General features: G+C 31.2%; 1 protein-coding gene across 1 annotated transcript in view; it reads right to left on the reverse strand.

The window, feature by feature from the left end:
- The window catches only part of defl (Integrator complex subunit 7), a 57,920-nt gene extending 33,517 nt beyond the window's left edge, over positions 1–24,403 (reverse strand). The window contains exons 1-6 of the mRNA XM_067288618.1: positions 24,158–24,403; positions 21,731–21,860; positions 16,831–16,977; positions 12,017–12,154; positions 7,641–7,770; positions 7,438–7,554 (exon numbers count right to left, since the gene is read on the reverse strand). Coding sequence (XP_067144719.1) covers positions 7,438–7,554; positions 7,641–7,770; positions 12,017–12,154; positions 16,831–16,977; positions 21,731–21,860; positions 24,158–24,254 — 759 coding nt within the window. The 5' untranslated portion in view covers positions 24,255–24,403. The remainder of the gene's footprint in view (positions 1–7,437; positions 7,555–7,640; positions 7,771–12,016; positions 12,155–16,830; positions 16,978–21,730; positions 21,861–24,157) is intronic.
- Positions 24,404–24,648: the final 245 nt, after the last annotated feature.

Consider the following 24,648-nt stretch of genomic DNA (forward strand, 5'->3'; position numbering starts at 1 on the left):
ATCTTTTTCTTTTGCAACATAACTATAAAAATTGTTTTGTTGTTGTTTCGCACAAAAGATAATCAAATTTATTTTAATTTTTTAGTAATTTAATTAATTTTTTAAAAATTTACCAGCTTTTTAAATTTATAATTAATTATTAGCAAGTTAACATTGATTAAACTATCGGATTACCTAGATGATTTTCAAAACGATAACTACAGTATATCTATTACAAGTGTGATGCCTAAATTTGCCAAAATCAGTGGATATTTGTTACCCAACATTATTTCTGTTAAACTAATTATTAAACTATGTATCGAAGTTGCGGAAATTAACGGGAGAGGGGGAAAAATACGCTTGCAGTACAGTTCTTTTCAAGGAAAGTTGTAACAACACATGTAAAAAACTACTAGTCGGCACCAGCATTTTACTGTAAATGTCGGGTAGCTATTTATAATTTTTTATGATGTATAGTAATGTTTTAAACGTGAAAAACAACTAAATCACGATTTTTTACTGATCTATTTAGCTATTTTGAAGTGAACAATCTAATAAATTACGATTTCAAGTTTTAAAAGTTTGTAAACTAATTTTTAATTAGTTATTTTTTATTCTAATTAACAAATTCATCTTTCTATAATCGCTGAATTATTAAAATTAAAAATTAAACACTATTACATAATAATAGTTTATCCTGTTATTAATCCACAACTGTAAAATTATATGGCTTTAGAACGGTGAAAAGAGCCATTTCAGATTCAAAACGGATTCTGGTATATTTTCTTATTAAAGATTGCGGCATTACTTCTTGCCGCCTGCAGATGGCTACGCTTAGTCAGCCATATTCAGCAAACGAAATCAAGGCAGTTAAGGAGACAAATTCCCTCACTTTTTGACAGTTTTCGACAAATTCCCTGACTTTTTGACAATTTTCGACAAATTCCCTGACTTTCCATGACTTTTTCCAAAACTAATGAAAATCCCTGACTTTCCCTGATTTTCCCTGACTTTCCAGGTGCGTAGGAACCCTGACCATATTATACAGGGATGTTCCTAATTCTTGAACCATGTTAGAGTGAATCCATGCTACAGAAGTGCTGTGTTATACGGGGGTTACCTGTATATATTTTTTACTTTTTGGGGTCTCCAGAATGAATTAATCAAATTCCCATAAAAACTTATGGTAAATCAATAATCAGTTAATGAACAATTCGGATAGCAAACAAAGTCTTGAAACAATTATGTTCGTTAACCGATCACACACTGTATCGTGATATACTTGATATAGTCAAAAATAAACCAAACTTTTAATATAACTTAATAAAAAAAGGTCTTTTACAGTTCATCCAATACGTTTCGTAGCAACATAACAACAAAACAAGTATTTACAGAAGACCACCTTCAAAATAAATACTAGAATTCCACCTGAAGAAGGTCCTAAGGGGACCTAAAACGTTCGTGATAAGTTAAAATTTTGCAAAGCCTCATAAGGTTAGTGTGATATATTTATCAACGCTTTGTTTTTTAAGATGGATTTTAAACACCTTCTGTAAATATTTTTGTCAAAATTTGTACCATTATTAAGTCTAGAGGCCATCTTGCATTATCTGGTGCAATTATGTTGCAGAACTTATCTCTTCTGCTAAATTTGAATCTGCAACTCTTCAGTATAGCCTTCATTTTGGTGAAGACATGAAAGTCTGCAGAAACAAGATCAGATGAGTGAGGAAACTATGGAAGCACAAAATGCCAGATATTAACTACCTAAGAGATCATGATACACCAGAGTGCTGTCATAATAGAGAACCCAGTGTTTTTTGCTTGCAGAAATGAAATTGTTTTCATCTCAAAGTGTCACATAGGCTACAAAGAATGTCAAGGAAAGACTCCTTGTTATTGAATTTTTATTCATAAACAAACTTGTAATGAACCAGGCTTTTCATGTAAAAAGTGCTGCAATAATTGTACTCAAAGAGATAACATGTTCATTTTTGGTGACATGTTGGAGTGGTCTATACCAAACACTACATGTGCTGACGACCCCATGAGCATCATAAAAGTATACAGCACACCAGTGATGACATCGTGACCAATCTCACCAACGATATCCAGTGCCTTCACTAATCCAAGCTTGCCCCTTGGCAGAAGATCAACATGTCAACACCTTGCTTCTGCCAAGACTCATGTTCCACCTCCTACTAGGGTCCACGCCAAAAAAAAAAAAACTCCACGACCTTGACCGTGACATCCAAGAGGTGTGCCAAGCGTTGGATGAACCTTCTGCAATGGGCAAGTGTGGAAATCATTTATCTCCCAATTGATCAAAGAGGGGCCAACATCTCGTGCAGCATACTGGCAGACATATGCCAGATCACCCATGCAATTCACATCTTCACTTCCCGTGACTCCATGGTTTGATCCCTGGCCCTCAAACTACTCCATAACATCATAAGAAAAAGGATTCGCCGCTAGCCAACCATCAACGACCTCTGTACCTATCTGAATAGGTCCATGGACAGCGGTTTCAGTTCAGACTCGACTGATATTACATCCACATGGACCCGGCTCTGGATGGCTACACATCAGCTACGTAAATGCATCAACATTGCCTGGATAGCCTGTGAGGACACCATCATACTCATGAAGGGAGACTTCCTGATCCGACGGCAGACTTGCTCCAAGACATTAACTTCCCTGATCAAATCTGCCCTCCTTGACCGCCTTCTTCATAAGCCTGACCAGAAGAAAGCTTTCAAACTGACTGTGCTACATCCAGCTAGCAACCACTTCGTACATGAAGGATGCTACACTGCTTTTGCGGACTGGAGGTTCATTCACCGGTCCCGACTGAGCGGCGTGCTTCTCCACGGCCACTGTTGTTTTGGCCATGCTTCAACCAAGTGTCATCACTGTAATCATCTCAAGGAGACACTCGCTCATGTTCTCAACCACTGTCCGCCAACCTCCAGTTCACCACTCTGCGGTATAATGCAGTACTGGACCGGCTTCACCATGCAATGGACAGCCAAGGCCTCACAGTCTACTGCAATCAATGGATCCCTAACTTCAACGAACAGTGCCACCCGGACCTGGTTGCCATTAGTGACACTGCAAAGACTGCAACAATCATAGACGTGGCCATCCCCTTCGAGAATGGCCATGATGCTTTCAACGTGGCGAGGGCTAACAAGATTGAGAAATACAGATCACTGACCCAGCATTTCAGGCAGCAGGGGTTTGATACCTTCTGTAATGCTTTCATTGTGGGCTCACTTGGCAGTTATGACCCAGGCAATGCAGCAGTTATTCAGCACCTGGGCATTAACAGTAAGTATACTCAAACCATGATAAGACTAATGGTAAGTGACTGTATACTGTGGAGCTGCAAAATTTACATCAACCACCTCAACCGTGGCCAATCCCTCAACCATCACTATCCAACTGACCACCAATACCACTCTTCAACCAGTCAGCAGCACCTACATCACGTGCATCAACAACTACACCAGCATGGTCAGCATCAGCCACCAATCCATCAACAACAATGGCATCATGATCATCATCCTTCCGATCAACACCAGGCCCAGACTCCCCAGCGGCAACCTCCTTCACATTGACACCGACATCAGTCTCCAGGGCACTACCAGTAATTATCAGCTCAGAGACACTCTGACCACTGACCACCGACCACCCACCACCAACACGCGAAAGCTGGCTTTGAGCCCATGTCTTGTGACATTTCCCTCTCTTCACTGTACTAGCAGGCTTGGTGTGGGTCTCTCATGTCACGGGTCCTCATGTGACGATTTGATTTATACTACCCATTTGTATATACCTCACTTTTGTTTCTGCACTTGTCATATCTGTACACTTGTATATTTCGTTAGTTTTCAATAAATCATTTTTCAAATCTGCTTCTTGCTCAGAAAATTTTATTATTTGTTTTGAAGAAAAAAGTTTTTTATTGTTTATTGTATACTTTTAAGAATATATCATATTTTATATAATTTTTTGATTTTTTAACATACATATAAATAAACAAAATGTAAAAAAAAAAAAAAACTTTTTGGCACATGACTAGGGACAGCACTCCCTAAGGGGGCAATGAACATGTTAATAAAGTTAACAAAATGAAAATACAAATATCAACATAACTACTTAAGAAATAATCAATAAAAAACATTCTAGCATTAAAACAAATCTATTTTCCCCTTATGACTAGCATAGTCGTAGCTTATAACTGATTATGAAACATTTTGTATTATCATCAACATAAACACTATACATTTTTTTCAATAATATAGTTTTCTATTGAGCTAGGAATTTCTATTAGTTTAGAATAAGTTATTTATGATTTTTATGTATAAATCTCATAATTCATACATTAGAATCATAAATAACTTATTAAAATTTTCAAATTGGTTTATGGAAAACCTAGGTAATTAAAAAAAAAACCAGAAAATAAATTATGTCTAATGTTTCTCAAGTACTAAATATGATTTCTTTATAAATAATAATTCAAACAAAAGTTAATATAAGATTTTTTAAAGCTTCTTATCGATTCATCAAGATACAGTATTTAAAGATAAAGAAATAAAGAGTTTTAAAAACATTTAAATTAAAAATTTTAACTTTTTATCTGTATTTTTTCATTTATACACCTATCCCTCAATTTGCATGATACTCAATTTGTACAGTTTCACTTTTACACGGTTTTTAAATGAAAACAAAAAAGTTTTTGAGACAGCTGTTGGTAGCTGTTCATGGGTTATTCTCATACAAATCTCAGGGGAAGACAGGCTTCTAGACAGATATGCATCAGTTACCGTAAATACTCAAATACATCACGATTTTTTCGATCCAATACACTATCTCTATAAACAGGGACCAAAAAAATGGTCCAAAACAAACTTCTATTGGGTGTAAAATTATGATACTTGCTGAGGTCATAAACAACATCCAACAGAATGTAAATAAGCATTGTTTGAATTATTTCAAGCAACGAAATGTTACGTATGATTATTTAAATTAGCCTGAGTTATCTCGGGTCCGGACAGTTCCTGTTAAGAAGAATAAGAAAGAAAATGCCAAAGTGAATTCTAATAACAGATGAAAAGAGTTTGTATTTTTAATAATTTATTTCGTAGTACTGTTTTAATATTTTTATAGCCCTATAATGTCAACAGAAAGATAAAAGATTCCCAAGCAAAGACAAACAATTAGTTTGGAAAAGAAAATTGAAATTTTAGACAAACTAAAATCTAGACAAGGTTCAACATCCATAACAAAAGAATATGGAATGAATGAGATGACAGTTAAGACAATAAAGCAGTTGGAACAACATTGCAATATCGAACCTGATACAGAACTTGATAGAGTGTCAAAAACATTTGTTCCTGCATCTAAATATCGTACTTTACTGGATAAAAAAGTTCTGAAAGGGTTAGGACAATAAAACAAATGGAAGATTCTATTTGAAAGAGTGTAGCCAGTAAGCGCAAAATTTTCTACATATAAACGAGATGTTTTAATAGAAGCAGTAGAAAAAGCTTTAGTAATTTGGATAGAGGATAATAGTAAAATAAAAAAGTACCAGTGGATTCTAATTCGATAAGACACAAAGTGATTAATCTTTTTAGCTCTCTAAAAGAAAAGCAACAAACTCCATCCACTACAGAATTTAATGCAAGCAAAGGATGGTTCAAAAACTTCAAAAAAAGACACAATCTACATAAAATTCAACTTAAAGGTGAAACTGCTTCCAGTGATGAAAAATCAGCAAAAGAATATCCAGCAAAACTGAAAAAATTATTGAAGAAAACTCTTACATTCCTGACCAGGTATTTAATGCCGACGAGACTGGCTTATTCTGGAAGAAAATGCCCAGAAGAACTTATTTGTCAAAATCTGAGAGATCAGCTGGGGAGTTTAAAGCAGCCAAGAATAGGGTAATTTTACTTTTTTGTAGTGACACGTCAGGTGATCGTGTTTTGAAACCTTTATTGATTAATAGATCTCAAAGACCACTTGCAATGAAAGGAAAGGATTTGGAAAAACTACCTGTGTATTGGCATTTCAACAAAAAACCCTGGATGACATGCACAATATTTGAAGATTGGTTCTATAATTGTTTTGTACCTGAAGTGAAAAGTTATTTACAAGAAAAAACCTTGAGTTCAAAGTTCTGTTTCTCCTAGACAATTCACCAAGTCATCCAATAGACTTGCAACATGCAAATGTACAAATTGAGTTCTTGCCTCCCAATACAACTTCGTTAATTCAACCTCAAGATCAAGGAATAATTTTTGCATTTAAGGCTTACTACATTAGATGAACCTTTGCAAATGTTTTGAAAAAATTGGATGAAAATCCTTCACTTACTCTACCTGAAGTGTGGAAAAATTTTACAATTTAAAATTTTGTAACAAATGTCGCACCAGCCATTGCCGAAATAAAAATGTCAACATTAAAATCTTGCTGGAAAGTCATATGGCCTGAAGTAATAGTCGAAAGAAATGTGAGTTCAACTGAAAATGTTTATGCCAATATCATAGATATAGCTCATTCTATTGGAGGTGAGGGATTTAATGATTTCGATATTCCAGATATTGAAGAGTTACTTGAGGAAATTTCAGATGCGGATCTTGTGGGCTTAGTATTACATCAAGTTCCCAAAAATACTAAAGATAGCAGTTCTGATGACAACAATGCAACTGCAAAATTTGCTGGAAAAGTAATTTCTGAAGGGCTTAGACATTCAGTGTTAATTAATGTTTGTGTTTTTGATTTTCAAAAAATTGAAAAAGTACTGTACATTTAAGCATTAAATTGCCTTTAGAAATTAATGAATTCATCCTTTTTTTCCTTTAATCCTTATCTCATTTTACACGGTTATAAAGAACATATCCTCGACTTTCCCTTGCCTTCTTTAGATTGATTTACACAGTTTACAGTTTAATTGAACATATTCTTCTATTTTGTATGAATTCGGTATCTCATTTTACACGGTTTCGGCTTGCATGATTTTTCTAGGAATGTATCTACCATGTAAATCGAGAGATGAGTGTATTTGATACCTTGCTACCTTACATAAAACAAAATCAAATCGTTATTGATAAAAAAGAAAAAAATAGTAATTATTGATGACAGATCAGACTTTAAGGAAATCATATCAATACTGAATTAACTATTGAATTCAATAATAGTCCACAAATTTAAATGATTTCATAACAACATTAAAAATGTATATTTGATGCCAATGCTTGAAAATATCTAATAATGATTTATAGAATTAAATATAAAGAAATTTCAATTTTTAATATTGACTTAGGAACAGCTTATAACTCAAAATACATTTGGCTTTATTAGCTATATGAATTCACAGTTTACCATAAACCAAATTGCTATACATCAAAAATTAGATCTGATTATTAATTAAATTATTAAAATTAATACCTGTTCAGAAATATCAATTATAGAATCTGCCGCCAGTTGTGTTAATGTATGCAATGTTGCAACTGTGAATAACCAGCAAGAATAACTAGGTAAAAGTTCAATACAAAGATTTCTTATCTGAAAATAAAAACATATTAATGAAATTTATAGAAAATTTTTGTTGTATATAATATTAAATATATTTAAATTTTATAAATAATTACCATAGATGTAGTTTGAGCATCATGATGCATTTGTTGAAATACAATCAGTAATTTCAATTTAATTTCTACAGGAGTTGCTAGACCTTGTATCATATCGCCTATCTTTGGACAGATATTTGAAGCAAAGATCCTAAAATTCAACAAATACAATAAATTTTATAAATATATTCTATGATTGAAAAATTATACTATTCAGCATAATTTGAATCAGAAAAAAGTCACACATAAAGAACATTTGAATAAAAAGACATGATCAATATCAGAACATAACCACAAATTTTTTATTAGGGTTTATACAAAAACTGACTTTTTAAAAAACCAGTTTTTGAATCTAAACTTTTCAATGATGATTTATAAGAAAATATGATTTTAGAAAGCAAAGAACATCTATAGATCTATTGCTCTACCGTGTCCTTATTTTGCACACAAAATTGCCAGAAATAGAAAAAACTCTCTCACTTGCTACTGAGCTAGGTTTAATCGTCTTTGAAGCATTAAATAATAAATCTAAATTTTTCGTTATTTTGTTTGTACCCTCTAATACTAAAAACTCCTTTTATAGTGTCTTAGAGCTGGACGAAGTCACTTCTTCAAGTTCTCGAAGATATTTATGTATTGATTTTTCCATAACATTTTTTAAAGCTATGGCTTGATTTTCTTCTTTGTCACTTTTTTCTTTATTGCAGTCATCTTCTGTAGAATAATTTGGATATAATCTCGATAATATTTGTCCAGATAATTTAATGATATCAGATTTTGCAGCTAGTTGAAGACATATGCTAGACGACTTTGTCCAAACATTCTGTGGATTTTGTAAATAAAGGAGAAGTGTTTACTAATCCCATTTGTCTTTTTTTTTCTTGAATTTATTCTTCACCAAGTGATCCAATAGAGTTGCAACATGCAAATGTACAAATTGAGTTCTTGCCGAGCTATTAGCAGAGTATTAAGCAGAGTATTGTAAAATTGTAGAGCTCCTTAAAGTTTTAGGACCAATATGTTTAGCAGCTGAGGCTTTAGGACAACAAGATGAAAATTTATTAACAAGTGAAGGCATATTTGAATTTCTGTTATGTGAATTAAAAAATTTGAAAACTGAAATTAGTTCCAAGTTGTTTCACGCTTTAGAGGCCTGTAATAGCCTCTAAAGCGTGAAACAACTTGGAACTAATTTCAGTTTTCAAATTTTTTAATTCACATAACAGAAATTCAAATATGCCTTCACTTGTTAATAAATTTTCATCTTGTTGTCCTAAAGCCTCAGCTGCTAAACATATTGGTCCTAAAACTTTAAGGAGCTCTACAATTTTACAATACTCTACTTCATTTCACATGTGAGAAGCACCAATGTCATTCAAAGCTAAAACAACACATTCTTTTAAGTGTACAAATCTTTTTATCGTGGCCTCTAAACTATTCCATCTCGTTTGGCAGTCAAGAACTAGATTTGATTCATTCCTGTTTTTCCATTTTACATAATTCTAGAGAATGCTATTTCTTACAGGAGATTTTCTAAAAAATTTGCAAATTTTTCCAATTTGGTAAATCGATTGTTTATATTTGTCTGATAACACAGATAATCTACAATCATCAAGATCAAGAGAACTTAACTTATCAAAGTCATCCTCAAAATCCTCAGGCTCGTCATTTTCTGATTCCTCACTTGTAACATTTACATCAGTTTCAGCAAGTTTTTTACTTTTATATAATACATCAGTAACTGCTAAGTGTATAGCATGTGAATAGCATAGCTGATTAATTATGAGTGATATTTGGCCAAATTTTTTCATAACAGCAGCACCATCATTTGTTGCTGCAACTATATCGGTTGCTAGATCCAAGTTAAAAATTTGTAGCCTCTCAGCAACTAGTTTTAATGTTGTTTTAGCATCACAAGAACTAGCTATGAAAATTAATCCTAAATTAAAATTTTTTTCAAAATGGTGTATGCTGATATTCAAATATCTGCAATTTCTCTTGCTAGTCCATTCATCTAAAGTTATAGAAAATTTTTTCCATTCTTCTTCATACAATTTTATGAAACTTATTATTTAACAATATTCCTGTTTTATGACAGAGATGATTTTGTGTCGATAAATCAAATAATTAATTAATTTTTATCTTTTAAGTCTAGGCTCAAAAACTGGTTTTTTAGTTGGGAAAACCTGGTTTTCAAATTATATAAATTTTTTCAAAAAACTGGTTTTTTAAAACTGGGTTTTAAAAACTGACAAACCCTATTTTTTATATAGCTAAACTGATTGACAGTAATATTGATATCTTGTAAATTCTCAAAATTTGTATGAAAGGAACTCCAAAAGCACCATATTAGATGTATTCATCTAATAAATCAAATAGTTTGACCAATCAACAGTCAATAAACTTACACTGGAATTTATTTTTAAATATATTTTCTTCATTCAAGAGAAAAAGATTAAGAAGAATTTTCATAAATTTAGTTTTGTAAAAAGAGATAAAAATATTAAATGTGTGGGTGTTTCATAAAGTTACAATTCAGAAAACTGAGATTGTATTTTTATTGATTTCAAAAACATAAACAGAAACAAGCAATTAGTTATTGTGGCATCATCATAATGCCAGCTGCAATTTTAACTATATTTTTAATTTATTTAAAATATATGCTTTCCATCTCAAATTAGTAGTGTCTTGCCCCTGTACATTATGCTTTTTCTGTTAGCAATTGAGTCGTGCTGGTCGTCTATCTAACTCCTTACAGGAGAAAATTTTTGAATTGAAATAAATGACTTCTGGTTTGCATCAGAACTTTATGTATAGTTAATCAGGGCCACCTGCCCCTAGGGTTTCCATATCTGGTCTTGGCTTTCATCTACCTAACTCCGTTCTCGAGATTAAGGAAGGACGGAGAGACAAACACAGTGGGAATTTATAGGTCTACAATTGTTTCAAGCTGCAGCCCAATCAGAGCTTTTAATATATAAAAGATCATTTATCCTTCATATCATCCTCCGTTCATCGAGAATTTTAACAACCAGCTCATGTAAACCAATTTCAACACACCACTGCTTCCATGTCCCAAAACACTGTTGTCACTACTTTGTTGGCAGATGGATTCATTTTGGACTTCTTTGTTGAAGAAGAATTTGCATAATGCCACTCCAATGACTGTCATTTGGTTTATGGACTGAAATGGTGAAGCCATGTTTCATCACCCAACACTATTCATGATAGAAAGCCATCTCCTTTGACCTCAAGCATGCCAACGGTTCATAAGAAATCAATTTGAGTTGATCTTTATGATTTTCTGTCAACTGATGAAGCAACCATCTGTTACATGCCATTGAAAATCCCAACTCCTCCATTATCCTGCACTTACTTGCTTCTCCAAAGTTTAATTCCAATGCCAGCTCTTTTATTCTTATGTGCCTGTTAGCAAGAAATTATTGCTAATTTGAAAATGAAACTGGCATCACATGGCATTTGAAAATGAAACTGGCATCTCACTTGCCACAGAACCCCAAAACGAAATGGTCACATAAGCAAACTATAGCTGTACTACTGTGTATACAGCCCACCTAATTCACAACTAGCCAGTTTTCTTGTAATTCCAGATTTCTGGAAGACAGATAATTGATCTAGTAATGTATTAAATACAATCATAATAAGTCAGATATTTTAAAAATAATAAAGTTTCACATTTTTATAAATTAAGAAATATATTAACATTCTATAAATTTCATTATGTTAATAATAATTGCTGTTAGGTTTGTTTTGAGTGTTTATGTATTCTATTACATTAATGAAATATATATTTATTTTTTTATGAAAGTTTGAAATAATTGGTTATTTATAAGTGCATAAATGAACAAATATTATATTAAAATTATTTTAATATTTGTATAGAAAGGAAAAATGAGAGGAGGGGTAAGGAATTTTTAAAACAAAATGCTTTTAATTCTAACATTTTTCATTTCTTCATTTTTGATATGTGAATTGAAAAACTCATAAATAATTTGCTTTAACTTCTACAGAAATTATTTCAAAAAATATTATCACTGGCATTTTACAAGCATTTTTCAGTGTCATTAACACTTTTTGTGCATCCAAACTTTAGTAATAATTGACTTTTTAAGTATGGATAGGAAAACCCTATTAGAGATAATGAAAAAACAAACCTTTAATTTTCAAAAATATTTTTTAGATTAAAAAGATTCAAGTCTTTTAAAAAATATTATCATCATCTAAGGTTCAAGTATCATTTTATAAATAAAATATTAAACCTAAAAAAATCATAAAATTTTCTATTTTTTATAGAATAATTCATTCACAAAAAAATGAATAAAAAAGTTTTAAAAATCCAAAATAAATGTTAAATTAATTCAAAATTTAATCCTCACTTTGATTGGGCTGCAAAACGACCAGATGCATAAATTGCTGCTTCCAATTCCACTGCATCGTGAGAATCTAAACTGTTTCGAATGCTATGATGAATATCTTTCTTTTCGGCAACCACACTAGCAATACTTCCAAGTGTTCTTCAAAAAATATAAATTATATATAACAAATTTCCAATTAATTAAATTTTTTTGATGAAAAATAAACATATAAAATGTACTTAAATAATAAATAAATAAACATACTACACAGACTTTAACTGAAATATAACATAACATACAAAAAGAATCATATATAACCCTGGCAATTAACTTTATAAGAAATTATGTGGACAAATGTTTTCAATCTGTAAATAACATGGGGTTCTTTTTTGGATCTTAACATCCTTGTAAAGAATGGCCTTGCATATACTACAAACCAGATCATATAACATTTTTCATTCCAGCAAATTCAGGTGACCCATATATATACAAAATAGCTTATTCAGAGCTTTGACTAAAAGGGCATTTACTCATTATACCAACTTTGCAGACAGACTAGAACTAAAGCACGTCATAGCAATGTATGGTTATAAGAAGGCTTGATTCATAGTTTAGTCTGCACCTATACCAACTTGTGCAATTAGCTTACTTTTTTTAAATAAATTAAGATATTTAAATAAACTAAATTATAATAATTACATGTACAATAATTTTTTAATTATTTTGCCTGCTTACAATTTTTTTGTTATATATTGTGTGTTACATTAGATATTGTTACAGTATAATAAACATGATTTTTAAAGAGTTAATAAAAAATTAACCAGAACAGAGACAGAATTAACTAGATACTGTGAGACAGTTTTTTTTGCATTGAATACAGTAACTTAAAAAGTTTATGCTATAGTTGACAATACCATTCTCGATAAGCACTGCTGCAAAATAACAACCATTAACTAGAAAGCAACATGAATATTATGGCTTTGAAAAACTAATCTTCAATAACTATGACAGGTTGGAATTGTTGGTATCCCTCAGGTGGAAAAAATGTAAATGGTGAATTTTCCTAGCAAGATTGAGCATTACCACATTGGGGATTATGTGTGTGCAAATTCTTATATCCTGTTCACACTGAACATTTCAATCTAGATTGTGATAAGATCAGTGACTGTGCTTTATGTGTGACCTCTCTCAACCATTTCAAACTCAACTGAAACAAGGTTCAATCGCAATCGACACAAAAGAGTTTTTCAAACTAGATCCAGTCATAAGAGAGTTCCCACAATCCCACACTCGCAAGAAGAAACAAGATCGCTATGGAACAAGTGTCGGGCTATCAACAGAGAAATAAAAAAGATATTTGAAGAGACAATGAGATCTGGCTATTACAGGCCTGTCTGAGAGTGCCATTTTCCCTCCGAAAAAGTGAGAAAAGTGAATTGAAATACAGAAACTGAGTAAAAAGTGAGTGCAATAGTGACAAAACAAAGTGAAAACATGGAAGGAAAATTCAGCAAAATAGTAGTAAATGTTGTTACATACATGAAAGGAATTTTTGTTTTCTATAACCTAATAACACTAAGTGAAAGTTGCGGTTTTGAGTCCCACTCAGGGCTGAGTATTTTTTCCAGAAAATTCTTGTCCGATAGTCTGATAATTCAGCAGATTGTTTGGATTTAAAATTATATTTGATTAGTCCCACATCTTAACTAAGCATGTGGAAATGACCTGAAAGATGAGAAAAGTGAGGATACTTCAAAAAAGTGGGTGACTCCGAGGCCTGCTATTATTAGATATATGGCAAGAAAAAGTATTTATTTCTAACCAAAACTTCCATTTTGTTTGTTGGTGTTTGTGACTTATTGAGTAGTCATGTTAGTTTTATCATTGTGTGCAATAGCTGGGTTCTTCTCAAGTGAACTGCCTGTGTGAACAGCTCGACGTTTGACTGGCAACAGTTGCAATTGAGATTGTGGGTAAATAGAGATTAACCTCTTAATGTATTAATTAATTAGAACTCTATATAAAAATCAATAAAAAAATACTTAAAACTGAAAAAAAACGAAAGAAATGTGTTAATTTTGAAGAAAAAGCTTCAAAGTACAATTTCCTTTTTCTCGCCTTAGCGCGAAATCTGACACCGATGAGTCATTGTTTACACAGCTGGATGACCTTGAGAACAGCTGGTGTCCTCTTTCGCGGGACATTCTCATGAAACTCTCAGGAGGAGAAGGGTAAAAAGTAGGGTGAATACTAGATGGCGGTATATTTCTAAATATTTTTTTAAAATTACGATTTTAATTGAAATTTCCGACCCCCCCGACTTAATTAAACGTATATATAATAAAATCTATTAATTAAAAAAATTAAAAACTATTGGATGTTGTTTTTGACAACAGAAAATAGCTTTAAATAACTTTACCGAAGTAAAATCGGCGCTCTAGAACTTTAGAAGGATGAATGAAGTTTTATAAAAAAATCCCATAAAAAAACAATTGAGCGTTAATCGTGCGTCATTAAAGGTTAATTAAAATCGCAATAAAATTTTTTCGCGCGGGTAAAAATTTTTCAAAAAATTTGGAGACTTAGAAAACATTCCAAAGATGCAAAAAAAAAAAAAAAAATTTTCCGGGCCAAAAGTACCGTTTTGTTTGTAACGCTATGAAACTTGCCCGAGTTAACTCGGGTCCGGACGGCAAGCGGTTAAAGTAAGTCATGGATTGTGTGCAAATGCAGTATTAGACAGTAAATTTCCTAGTTGATAAAATAGGTCACAATAGTCCTATTCTATCACTTCCTCATTCCCAGATCTCACAACTATGAACTTTTTGTGGGAATACATAAATAACAGGGATTTTATTTTTAACTCTTTCTGCCCTGTGGACACTAGAGGGTCTCTTTAGCAAGCTCATTATGAGTTTGACCAGGCCCACAATGAGACAGCTGGGGTAATGAGTAATCCAACCCAACAAATCTGGATGGACCACTTCCTGGAAAATTCTTGAATTTTTTTTATCTGTCCAGATTCAATCCCAGATCCCTAGAGCAGTACACTGTCACCTTTACCACTTGATCATCAAAAGAGTGTTTATCCAGAAAAGGTTATTAACAGTGCAAAACAGAAACACCAGATAGTAATGATATGTCTTTGGTCTCTCAAAATATACTGTGAAACACTTGGCAAATCAATTATAGATTGAATATTGAATAATGTGTTACTGAAGATGCCCATGCCAAAGTTTATATTTCTTAGGTGCCTGTGACCTTGTAATGAAAAATTTTTTTGAGTTACAATAATTTATATTGTATTAAATATGTTAATTTTGTAATAAGTTGTAAACACCTGTGAATATATATACCAGACATGGGCAAATGCGGCTCTCAGAGCCGCATGCAGCTCTTTTTGAGTTACATGCAGCTCTTGCTGAAAGTGTTAATTTCTGCTTTTTATTATTATTTTTACTATTTTATTTCCACAATTTTGTGAAAATATGTTTATTAAAAAAATTCATTATTTGTTTTATATTATATTTATATTATATAATAAAATGACGGTACAGAATAAAAAAATACAAAACTGCGGCTCCCATGCATTTTGCAAAACCTACATTTCAGCTCCCACTGAACTCTTGCTTGCCCACCCGATATATACGAAACAATGAATAAATGTAACTTCTTTGGATTATAACTGGTAAAAAACAAATATATTGTAATGTCAAACTTAAGTTCTGAATTATAGTTGACATTATAAAATTAATCATTTTTACATCAGGTTGTAAAGATCAAATTTAGACATTTGATCTTTTCTCTAGAAATGACTTATTTAATGTTCTAGAACTTTTTCCAGAGTATATAGGTAGAGTAAATAGAGAACATTTCATCACATATTTCATTGGGAATAGATGCATCAGTAATGTATAACAATATGAAACTTTTGAAAGAACACATTCACGTGCTGTTGCTCTATCACTTCAAAAGTGGCCACAACACAACAAATGCTCACTATCTTGTCTGCAAGGCATTTGGCAAGGACAGTCAACAGGCAAACCTGCTACAATTGGTTCAAGAAGTTCAAGGATGGAAATTTCTCACTTCAAGAATAACCCCTCTAACCAGCAATTTCAGTATTGATGACATTCTCCTGCAACTGATAGACAACAATTCATAGTTGACCACCAGAGAATTAGCACAGCTTGAGTGTTCCCATACACTCCAAAAATTGACAACCAACACAACCACAGTGTTTTAACACACAGAAAAAAGATGACCTTAGAGAAACTGGCAAGTCTGGGATGGTAAGTTCTGCCTCATCCACATTACAACCAAGACTTGGCACCAACTGACTACCATCTATTTTGTGCCCTACAGAATGATATTGCCAATATACAGTTCAATGACAATACCCACGTGAGAATGACACTTGAGACTTTCTTCAAGAATAACATTCAACCGAACACTTGCACTGATTCTAATAAAAGAAAACTATATTTTGATTATGTAATAATCCTACCTATAGACTGTATTTTAAATTGTTTAGTTAAGTAAAAAGCATCACAGATTTTAGAATGTCTCTTGTCATTCGTGTAACTTTTAATATGTAATTTTTTTAGACTAAATTTACTTATTTTAACAATTTTCTTTAGTTAGCTTTTAAAATATTTAAGAAAAGCTTATTTAATGTGAAAAGCAATGTGTCATGTTTAAAAAAAATAATTAGCAATTTTTTAGTTTTAATTCAAAGTGCTTAAACATAAAATAATAGGAAAAATATGTAAATTAAAAAAATATATATATCTTAATAATTTAGACATTTATATGAATTTCAATAGATATCTTACCTCAAAGTCATCGCTCTTGCAACTGGATCATTACTATGAATAACAGAATAAATTCTTCGAACGAATTCATCAATATTTAATATCTTATCTAAATGTTTTTGACTTTGCTGCATTACTTTAAATATAAGAACTCTCAAAAAATTTGATCTATAAAAAAGAATTATATTTTGATAAATTTTCAAACTTTTCTAAGTTTAAAAATGATAAATTATCAAATATTTGTAAAAGAAATTAAAAATAATTTGTTAATAAATGATTTTGATGAGTAAATTACTTTCAATCACCTTCATTCTATAACAGACTTATGTAAGTTTGAATGCAAATGAGAAGTATCTGTATACAATAGCTATTCATCTGTTAATTGAGCCGTTCACAAGCCAAATTGATTAACTCCATTTGTAAATCCTTAATACAATCGTTATTATTTTCAAATTTTTCACATAACAATATATAATAATACATTCTGCAATGTTTATTTAAATTTAAAGTTTAATAAGAACTTTAAAAAATAATTTCTCAATTTTAAAAAATATATTCTCAATTTTTATACTTTTTGTTTTGTGGAGTTAATCGATTTGGCAAGTGAGTGGCTCAATTATTATTAATTTATTTTCAAATAGTTAATGTGTAAAATAAAAATTCTGAACGCTTTATGTCCAGTATTATGTTGTCTGCATTACCCAAAAAAATAAATAAATAAATAAATTGTTCTCTATTCAAGAAATATCTGTATTTATAGAAAATAGATTGTAAGTCTGGATGATTACATTTCAATTGATCACGTTTAAACTTAGCAATATTTACAATTTAAATTTTAGTTAATCGTTTTTAATTTTTATGAACAGATGAAAAAAGTGTATGAAGTTCAATACATTTTTATATTAAAATATGTAGGATTAAATGTTCTTTCTATCATTAACAAATATATTTTTATGTTAAATCTGTAAATATCTAACATTTGAAAAGTAATATAAAAGTAAGATAATATGTAATTTATATATTTTCATATTATTAAAATCTTGATAAAAAAGTTTATTTTATAAATAAAAGAATTATTTAATAGAAGAATATTTTATAACTGGATGCATCAATATCATTATTTTCAATTCTTATTTAATAAGTAAAAATAGTTATATTAATTCTTTTAGTAAAGAATTGTTTTTTCTAGGAATTCCACATATGCACATTAACAAATTTCAAATTTGGAAACATTTGTTTTATTTAGTTTTTAAAATATTTATACAGAGTTCAAAGGAAAGTCTATACATCCCCTATAACTTTTAAACCATCTGCCTAGCACCACAGAAGTAATTAGCAACAATAGGAAAATGACCATATGCTATCCATTAAATGAAATTTTCTTTAATTTGCTAAAAAATTCAGAAACTAATTTGGATAATTCAGAAACTAATAGAGCTAGGCAAAAAATCCAATTACAAATTGATACTTCATTCAGCAGAAACATTTACAGGAAAAAGCAGAAAAGACTAAGAACATAGTAAGCATTTATGCACAAAACAACACAGATATAATATGTAAAGTGTGTGCAGCACAGGTGCAAATAACCTGCCAAGTAGTCTATTGTACAGTGTTCAAAGGGACACAATCATTGATGATGCATGTCTGAACACAAGTCAGAAGTGCATCTCAAACAGCATGCAACATTGCAGGGATTAAAGTATGACAGGCATTGAAAATACATTCCTTTAAATTTGTTATGGTGGAATGTTCCTTAGTGTACATTTAATCTTTTAAGTATCTCCAAAAGAAAGAGTTCATTGATGTTATGTCAGGTAACCATAGCAGATATTCTGTACAACCACTCTACCCAATAACTGTTGCAAAATGTCAAAAATTGGTTTTTCACTAACATTTTCTTAGTCTTTTATGCTCTTTCCTGTAAGAGTTTCTGCTGAACAAAGTATCATTTTGTATTAATTAAACAATACCCTTTCATTCTGTAATTGGACTTTTTTCATAGCTCTGTTAGTTTCTGAGTTAATTTTCTTTCATTCCATTTTTTGCCAGGAGAGTTGCTAAAATTGACCTTTATGAATTTTGCATGATCACTTTCCTATACGTGCCAATTACTTCCTTGGTTCTACGGCAGGTAGTTTAAAAGTTATACCACCTGCCATATATTATCTAAATTCAGATTTAATTTACTTGCATTCTTTTTATTAATTTTAAATGTAAATAATTCACAAACATAAAAAATATACTACAATATAACAATTAGTGTTATAAAATATTTTAATGAAACTTTTAAATTAATTTTAAAAATAAATACAGTCAACTCTTCTTAAAACGAACACTGATTAAAGTGAATTTTGCCATTATCTTGACAAAATTCTATTATCACAATATTAATTTTCACATGGTAAAGCAAACAAAAATTTTATCAGAATTCATTAAACTGAACTGTAAATTACTTTCACAGCCCCCAAGAAATAATCCTGTTTCTAATAATGGTTGCTTTATAAACTTTACAATGCAAACAATAAAAAGCAGTACTGTAATAAATGTTCCATTTTGAGTAGAACAGATTTTCTTCTCTTAGTAAGCATCAAGTAAAATGGCAAGGCCATTTTTGGGACAAGACTGTCTCGGAGACTCAGGGCTCAACTGCGCACTGTTTTCTAAGGAAAAGAAAAAAAATGAGCACTAACCAATGAGGAAAAGCCGACACCAGAACTTGGGTCCTGGCGTAGATTATGGCGGGCTTTGTTGCCACCATGGTTACAACGGATTGCGTTGTCATGGGCCTGTTCTTGGCTATGATACATGGGAAGATATTTGTACCCAAATTGTCCCAATGTTGCTCTCATCATTTTGCCATCCTGCAAAATGATGAGAGCAAGAGAATACACGTGTAACGTGTGACACACATTTGTCAAAATTCAATTTCACAATGTTTGCATTTCGAAATTTCCAACAAGCAACGCATGTGCAAATCTTGCACTAGCGCCTGTCTTTGTAGAAAGAGCACAGAGTATTTGGTGCCCAAATCATGCACACATAAAAAAACAACTTGTAGGTAGTCGGGACCGAGAACAGAGTCAAAATAAAATACAAAATGGCGATCATTTTGTATTTTATTTTGACTCTGTTCTCGGTCCCGACTACCTACAAGTTGTTTTTTTATGTGTGCATGATTTGGGCACCAAATACTCTGTGCCAAATTGCAACTCCTGACATGTACGCCTTCATACCTCTAAGATGTCCAGTCATTAACAGCAGTGCAGTTTTATAGACAAAACATAGTCTCATCAAAAATGGGTTTGACCTCTGATTGTAGGGTCAAATATCTAGTTTTAGTGGATCCTTCTGTTGTACTCAGAAAATAGGGGTTAAAGTTTAAAGGCACCCATCCCTTTAAATTGGTTAGGTCCCGGGTAAACACGTGCTAGTTTGCATATCAGAGAGTGCATAGTGATGCCAAGTTTCGTTACTTTGTACCAATTTTGGCTTGTTTTTTACTCTTTTGGCACCAAAAAAATATTTTCTCATATTAATGAGAGCTGACTGTATATAAATAGCAGTAATATTGATTTTAAACTATCAAAATCCTGTTATTTTTAATAGAATTTTTAATAGAATTTTTGAAGTAGTATAAACTACTTCAAAAATTCTATTGTTTAATATTAACTATCAAATTGTTATGTGCTCTAGTGACATTTCATGTACAGCTGATAGCAAAAGTAAATCAGCACTTCAGATCAATCAGCATGAAGATGATGCCATAGTCAAACTTGACATAATGCATAACTCAGACTAGACCAATTGAACATCAATGTTAACTTAGAAATATGCTTTAAGTAACTTTATTCATTCCAAATTTTAATAAATTTCTTGAATTAACTTACCTTAAATAAAAAATTCTACGTGGGTCACTTACTAAGTCATGGCAACATTTTTTTTCTGCAGAATCCACATTTTCCAATGTACAGCTATGACATTGAGATGTATTGTTGCACAATGACACTGCTAGATGGTGTGAATGTTCCAGAATGTCGACAGAAGCAGAGTGCAAAGTCAGTTGGTTTTCGACCATCATTCAGTATGGAAATGAGTCGACTGGAACAGCCTTTGTACGTAAAAATTGCAGTGCTTTGCAGGTAAAACCCAAGGGAACGTCATGCATATCTCATAGAAGCTGTCGGTGAGCATGCTCTCCCATAAAAATCTGTTGCAAGGTGGGTAGCAGCTTTCGAACATGGAAGAGTAGCAATTGCCAATATGCCTCTTACTAGATGCCCTAGGACTGTTCATACCAACGTTGCTCATGCTGTGATTGCTTAATGTTTAGAGGACAACAAGACAATGATCTCTGCAGAAGTTGACGACAGAAACAGGTATTGACCAGGCACTGTGCATCAACATTATAAGGTATATGCAATAAATGAAACAACTAATTCCAGTTCTGTTTTTGCTTTTCCTCTCATGTCTTTCCGAGTAACCCATCTATCAGAAATTATTGGTATAGTACATTGTGTCTTTTCATATGTGTATTTTAAAATGTTTGTATAACAATGCATTTGCCTGCACAAAAACTGTTGCCATGACTGAATAATGATCTACATATTAGGCTACAATAAACTCAGACTAATGAGAAGAGTGCAAAGATGATGTCATAAAGTCAAATTTAGCAGGATTAAGTATTGCTCTAAACTAATGTAGTTTTCAGATTTTAATATTAAAGCAAACTGCAATCCCTAAATTTTTTTACATTACTATGTTTGGTATTCTAAACATAAAACTTATATAAAATATAAAACAAAGACAAGTTTCTAAGGATACCTCAAATTAATATGCTCTAAAAATTGCATTTTATCAAATAATTTATTTATTTACCTTCAAAAATTGGAATTAAAAAAAATAAACATATACTCATACGTACCCATAACGAAAAACATCACCAAGTTTTAGACAAGCAGAATTAATTAAAATAGGAAATGGATATCTTTCAAAAAGACGAGGAAATCTGACAATTGCTTCACATTGCTCACCAACTTTAACAGAACGTAAACCTATAAAATAAATAAATGATGTATTCTCGAGTTTATATCATCAAAATTTATTTATCATATATAAAATTTTAATTATACAAATATATATATATATTTTTTAATAAATTAATTTTTGAAAAAAACTGTTTAACAATATACAGTAGAGCATCGATTATCCAACCCCCGATTAACCGACTTATCGGTCTTGGCTACTTTAATATTATTTTTGTTAAATTTTTGCATGTTTTAGCTGGCAGCACTGGCTCGACCATGAAAGGGAGGCTAGTATTTAAACCAGGCCTAATACACTATACTAATAATGTATTTTTTCATACTTTTCGGTTATCCGACTTTTCAATTATCCGACCAATCCCAGTCCCCAATTAAGTCGGATAATCGATGCTCTACTGTAATTGCTACTTATTTATTATTTAAAAATTTTGACTCTATAATAAGGATATTCGAGTTTTTAAATCACATTTGAATAGTAATTTGTTTGGTTAAGAGCCATTATTTCTATTCAGTTCTTTTATAACTTAGAATATTTGCTGTTGCATAAAAACTACCTTCCTTTAATTATTAGTAAGAAGTAATATATTTGAAAGCAATTCCATACTTAAATATTTAAGTACATAATGGCTATGATAACTAAGAAGTAAAGGGTTTACTTGAAGCGTAAATGTCTTTAGTTTTCTCGGTTTCAAATGCATTCTGTTTAAGTCAGCAAAGAAATAGTTCAGGAGTTGCTTAATAATATTTGGTTTTATACAATGGAAGAATTATTAAACTGTCCAATGAAAATGATAAGTTCTTAAATTAACAATAGTTGCATATTGTTTTAGTTTTTACCATAGTTTTAAATAAAATTTAAATATTACATAACATTGAAACAGTCTAATTAGTTTTCTAGTTTGCTAGAGGCCCATATCCAAGGGTCTAAAAAGTGTATCAATTTTTTGATGGTAATAAACTCTTTTTTTCAGATCACAAAGTTTCTCTATCATCTTTATGTACAAGGATATAATTGTCTCCAATTACAGTATTTGATGTGCTACAAGTTTATTCCACTAAACAGCTTAATAATTCTTCCTTTGCACAAAACTGAATGATGTTTTTAATCAACTTTTAAACTGTTCTTTTTCTCTATTTTAATAAAAATTTAATGAGTGTACCTGAAAGTGAAAAAAATCCAAAAATGTTTGTGCTTCAAAATATAAATAGTGTCTTTTTCATTTCCAAAGCCTTCTTTAATCCTTCTCTATAAACTGATTTATAGTTGTAATGGTTATATAAATATTTTCTAAATAAATTAACTTTCAGTTATTAATCTTCAACATTCACTTCCATGTGCAGAATCTTAGCTTTGAATCCATGTGCAGTCATCCTAGTTACATAATACTGAAGTGAACATTTAGTTTTTTTTTATAACAATCATCATTACTTATATGATGTCTTGTACTTCTGTATAACCTAAGAATCTGTCATTTTTTTACTAGTAAAATTCAATAATAAATATAATCTGTTGATAATATTCAAAAGCTATTCATTTCATATTCTGAATCAAATTTCTTTTTAGAATAAATCTCTTCTCATTAGTCATTCATATTTATTGTATACATACGAACAACTAATGACAAACTGACAAAACGACTATCATATACGTACGAACAACAGACACAAAATTATAATAATCTATATAAATTAACGTCTATTAAATTGTCGATCTTTAACTTTATAAAATCAAAACCATTCACTTTTCCAGCAAATGGGTTTAATTTTACAACGATCCTTTATTCCTGATGCAAGCTCCTCACTTATCGACCAATTTGCTTAACGACGTAATCGTTGGAACGGAACTCGGTCGTAAAGTGAGGAGTACCTGTATTTAGGCCACATGACTATGCCAGCTTCGAGTAACCCACTTGACTGTGAAGTACTCAACGTTATATGGTTTTAGGGGAGTGTGGGGGCTCGCCTCACCGAGGCGCACGTCTGCACGCGAAGCGTATAGAATAGGCAGTAGACTGATACATGTTCTATATAGTATTCTATCTTTCAAATTTACAGACAATTGAAAACTTATTATACCAAAAATTAAATGGAGTGTAGCAAATTGCAACAATCATTTGGATTAATTTCTAAAGGTATAAAATTTTAAAATATAAAAATTTATGAGATATACAGACATATTATATGTAAAACCTATGAGAAAATATGACTGGAAACTGACAAGCCTACTTTTACTAGTGGAAATTTAAAATTTTATGTATTATTCTATACATTGTAAACTTATTTAATAAAAATAAAGTTTGAGAAACCTTTATCTAATTCAGTTAAAGCAGAATTAGCATCTTGATCTTGTTCGCCGATTCCACTTCCATTAACAATTGAGAATCGATTTGAATTAGATGTCATTTTATATTTCTCTTTCAGTTATGAAAGTATCAGTCTAAAGTTAAAAATCAATTAAATCAGTATTAATTTCTTATGTCACGTGTAAATATACGTAATACAGTAGACATTTAATCATTATAAACATAAAGAATTCATAGAAGTAACCACAACAATTTTTGTCTAAAAGCACGTTTCTGGTGACTGACACGTTGCCAGTTATTTCAAATAAAATTTTGTGAATGTATTAATTAAATGTAATTTTATTTTATAAAAATATACCTAATACATTTTTTAACAAAAATTAATTTATTTTTCGCTTTATTTGGAATATAAATTTTCAACCAAATATTATTTTAACAGTTGGCAACAATTTTACTATCTCGAGTCGTGGTGTAAGATGAGGACGTTGGCGAAG

This window comes from Centruroides vittatus, unplaced genomic scaffold (genome assembly GCF_030686945.1).
Source record: "Centruroides vittatus isolate TY-2023 unplaced genomic scaffold, ASM3068694v2 scaffold_861, whole genome shotgun sequence".
In the NCBI taxonomy this organism is placed as follows: domain Eukaryota; kingdom Metazoa; phylum Arthropoda; class Arachnida; order Scorpiones; family Buthidae; genus Centruroides; species Centruroides vittatus.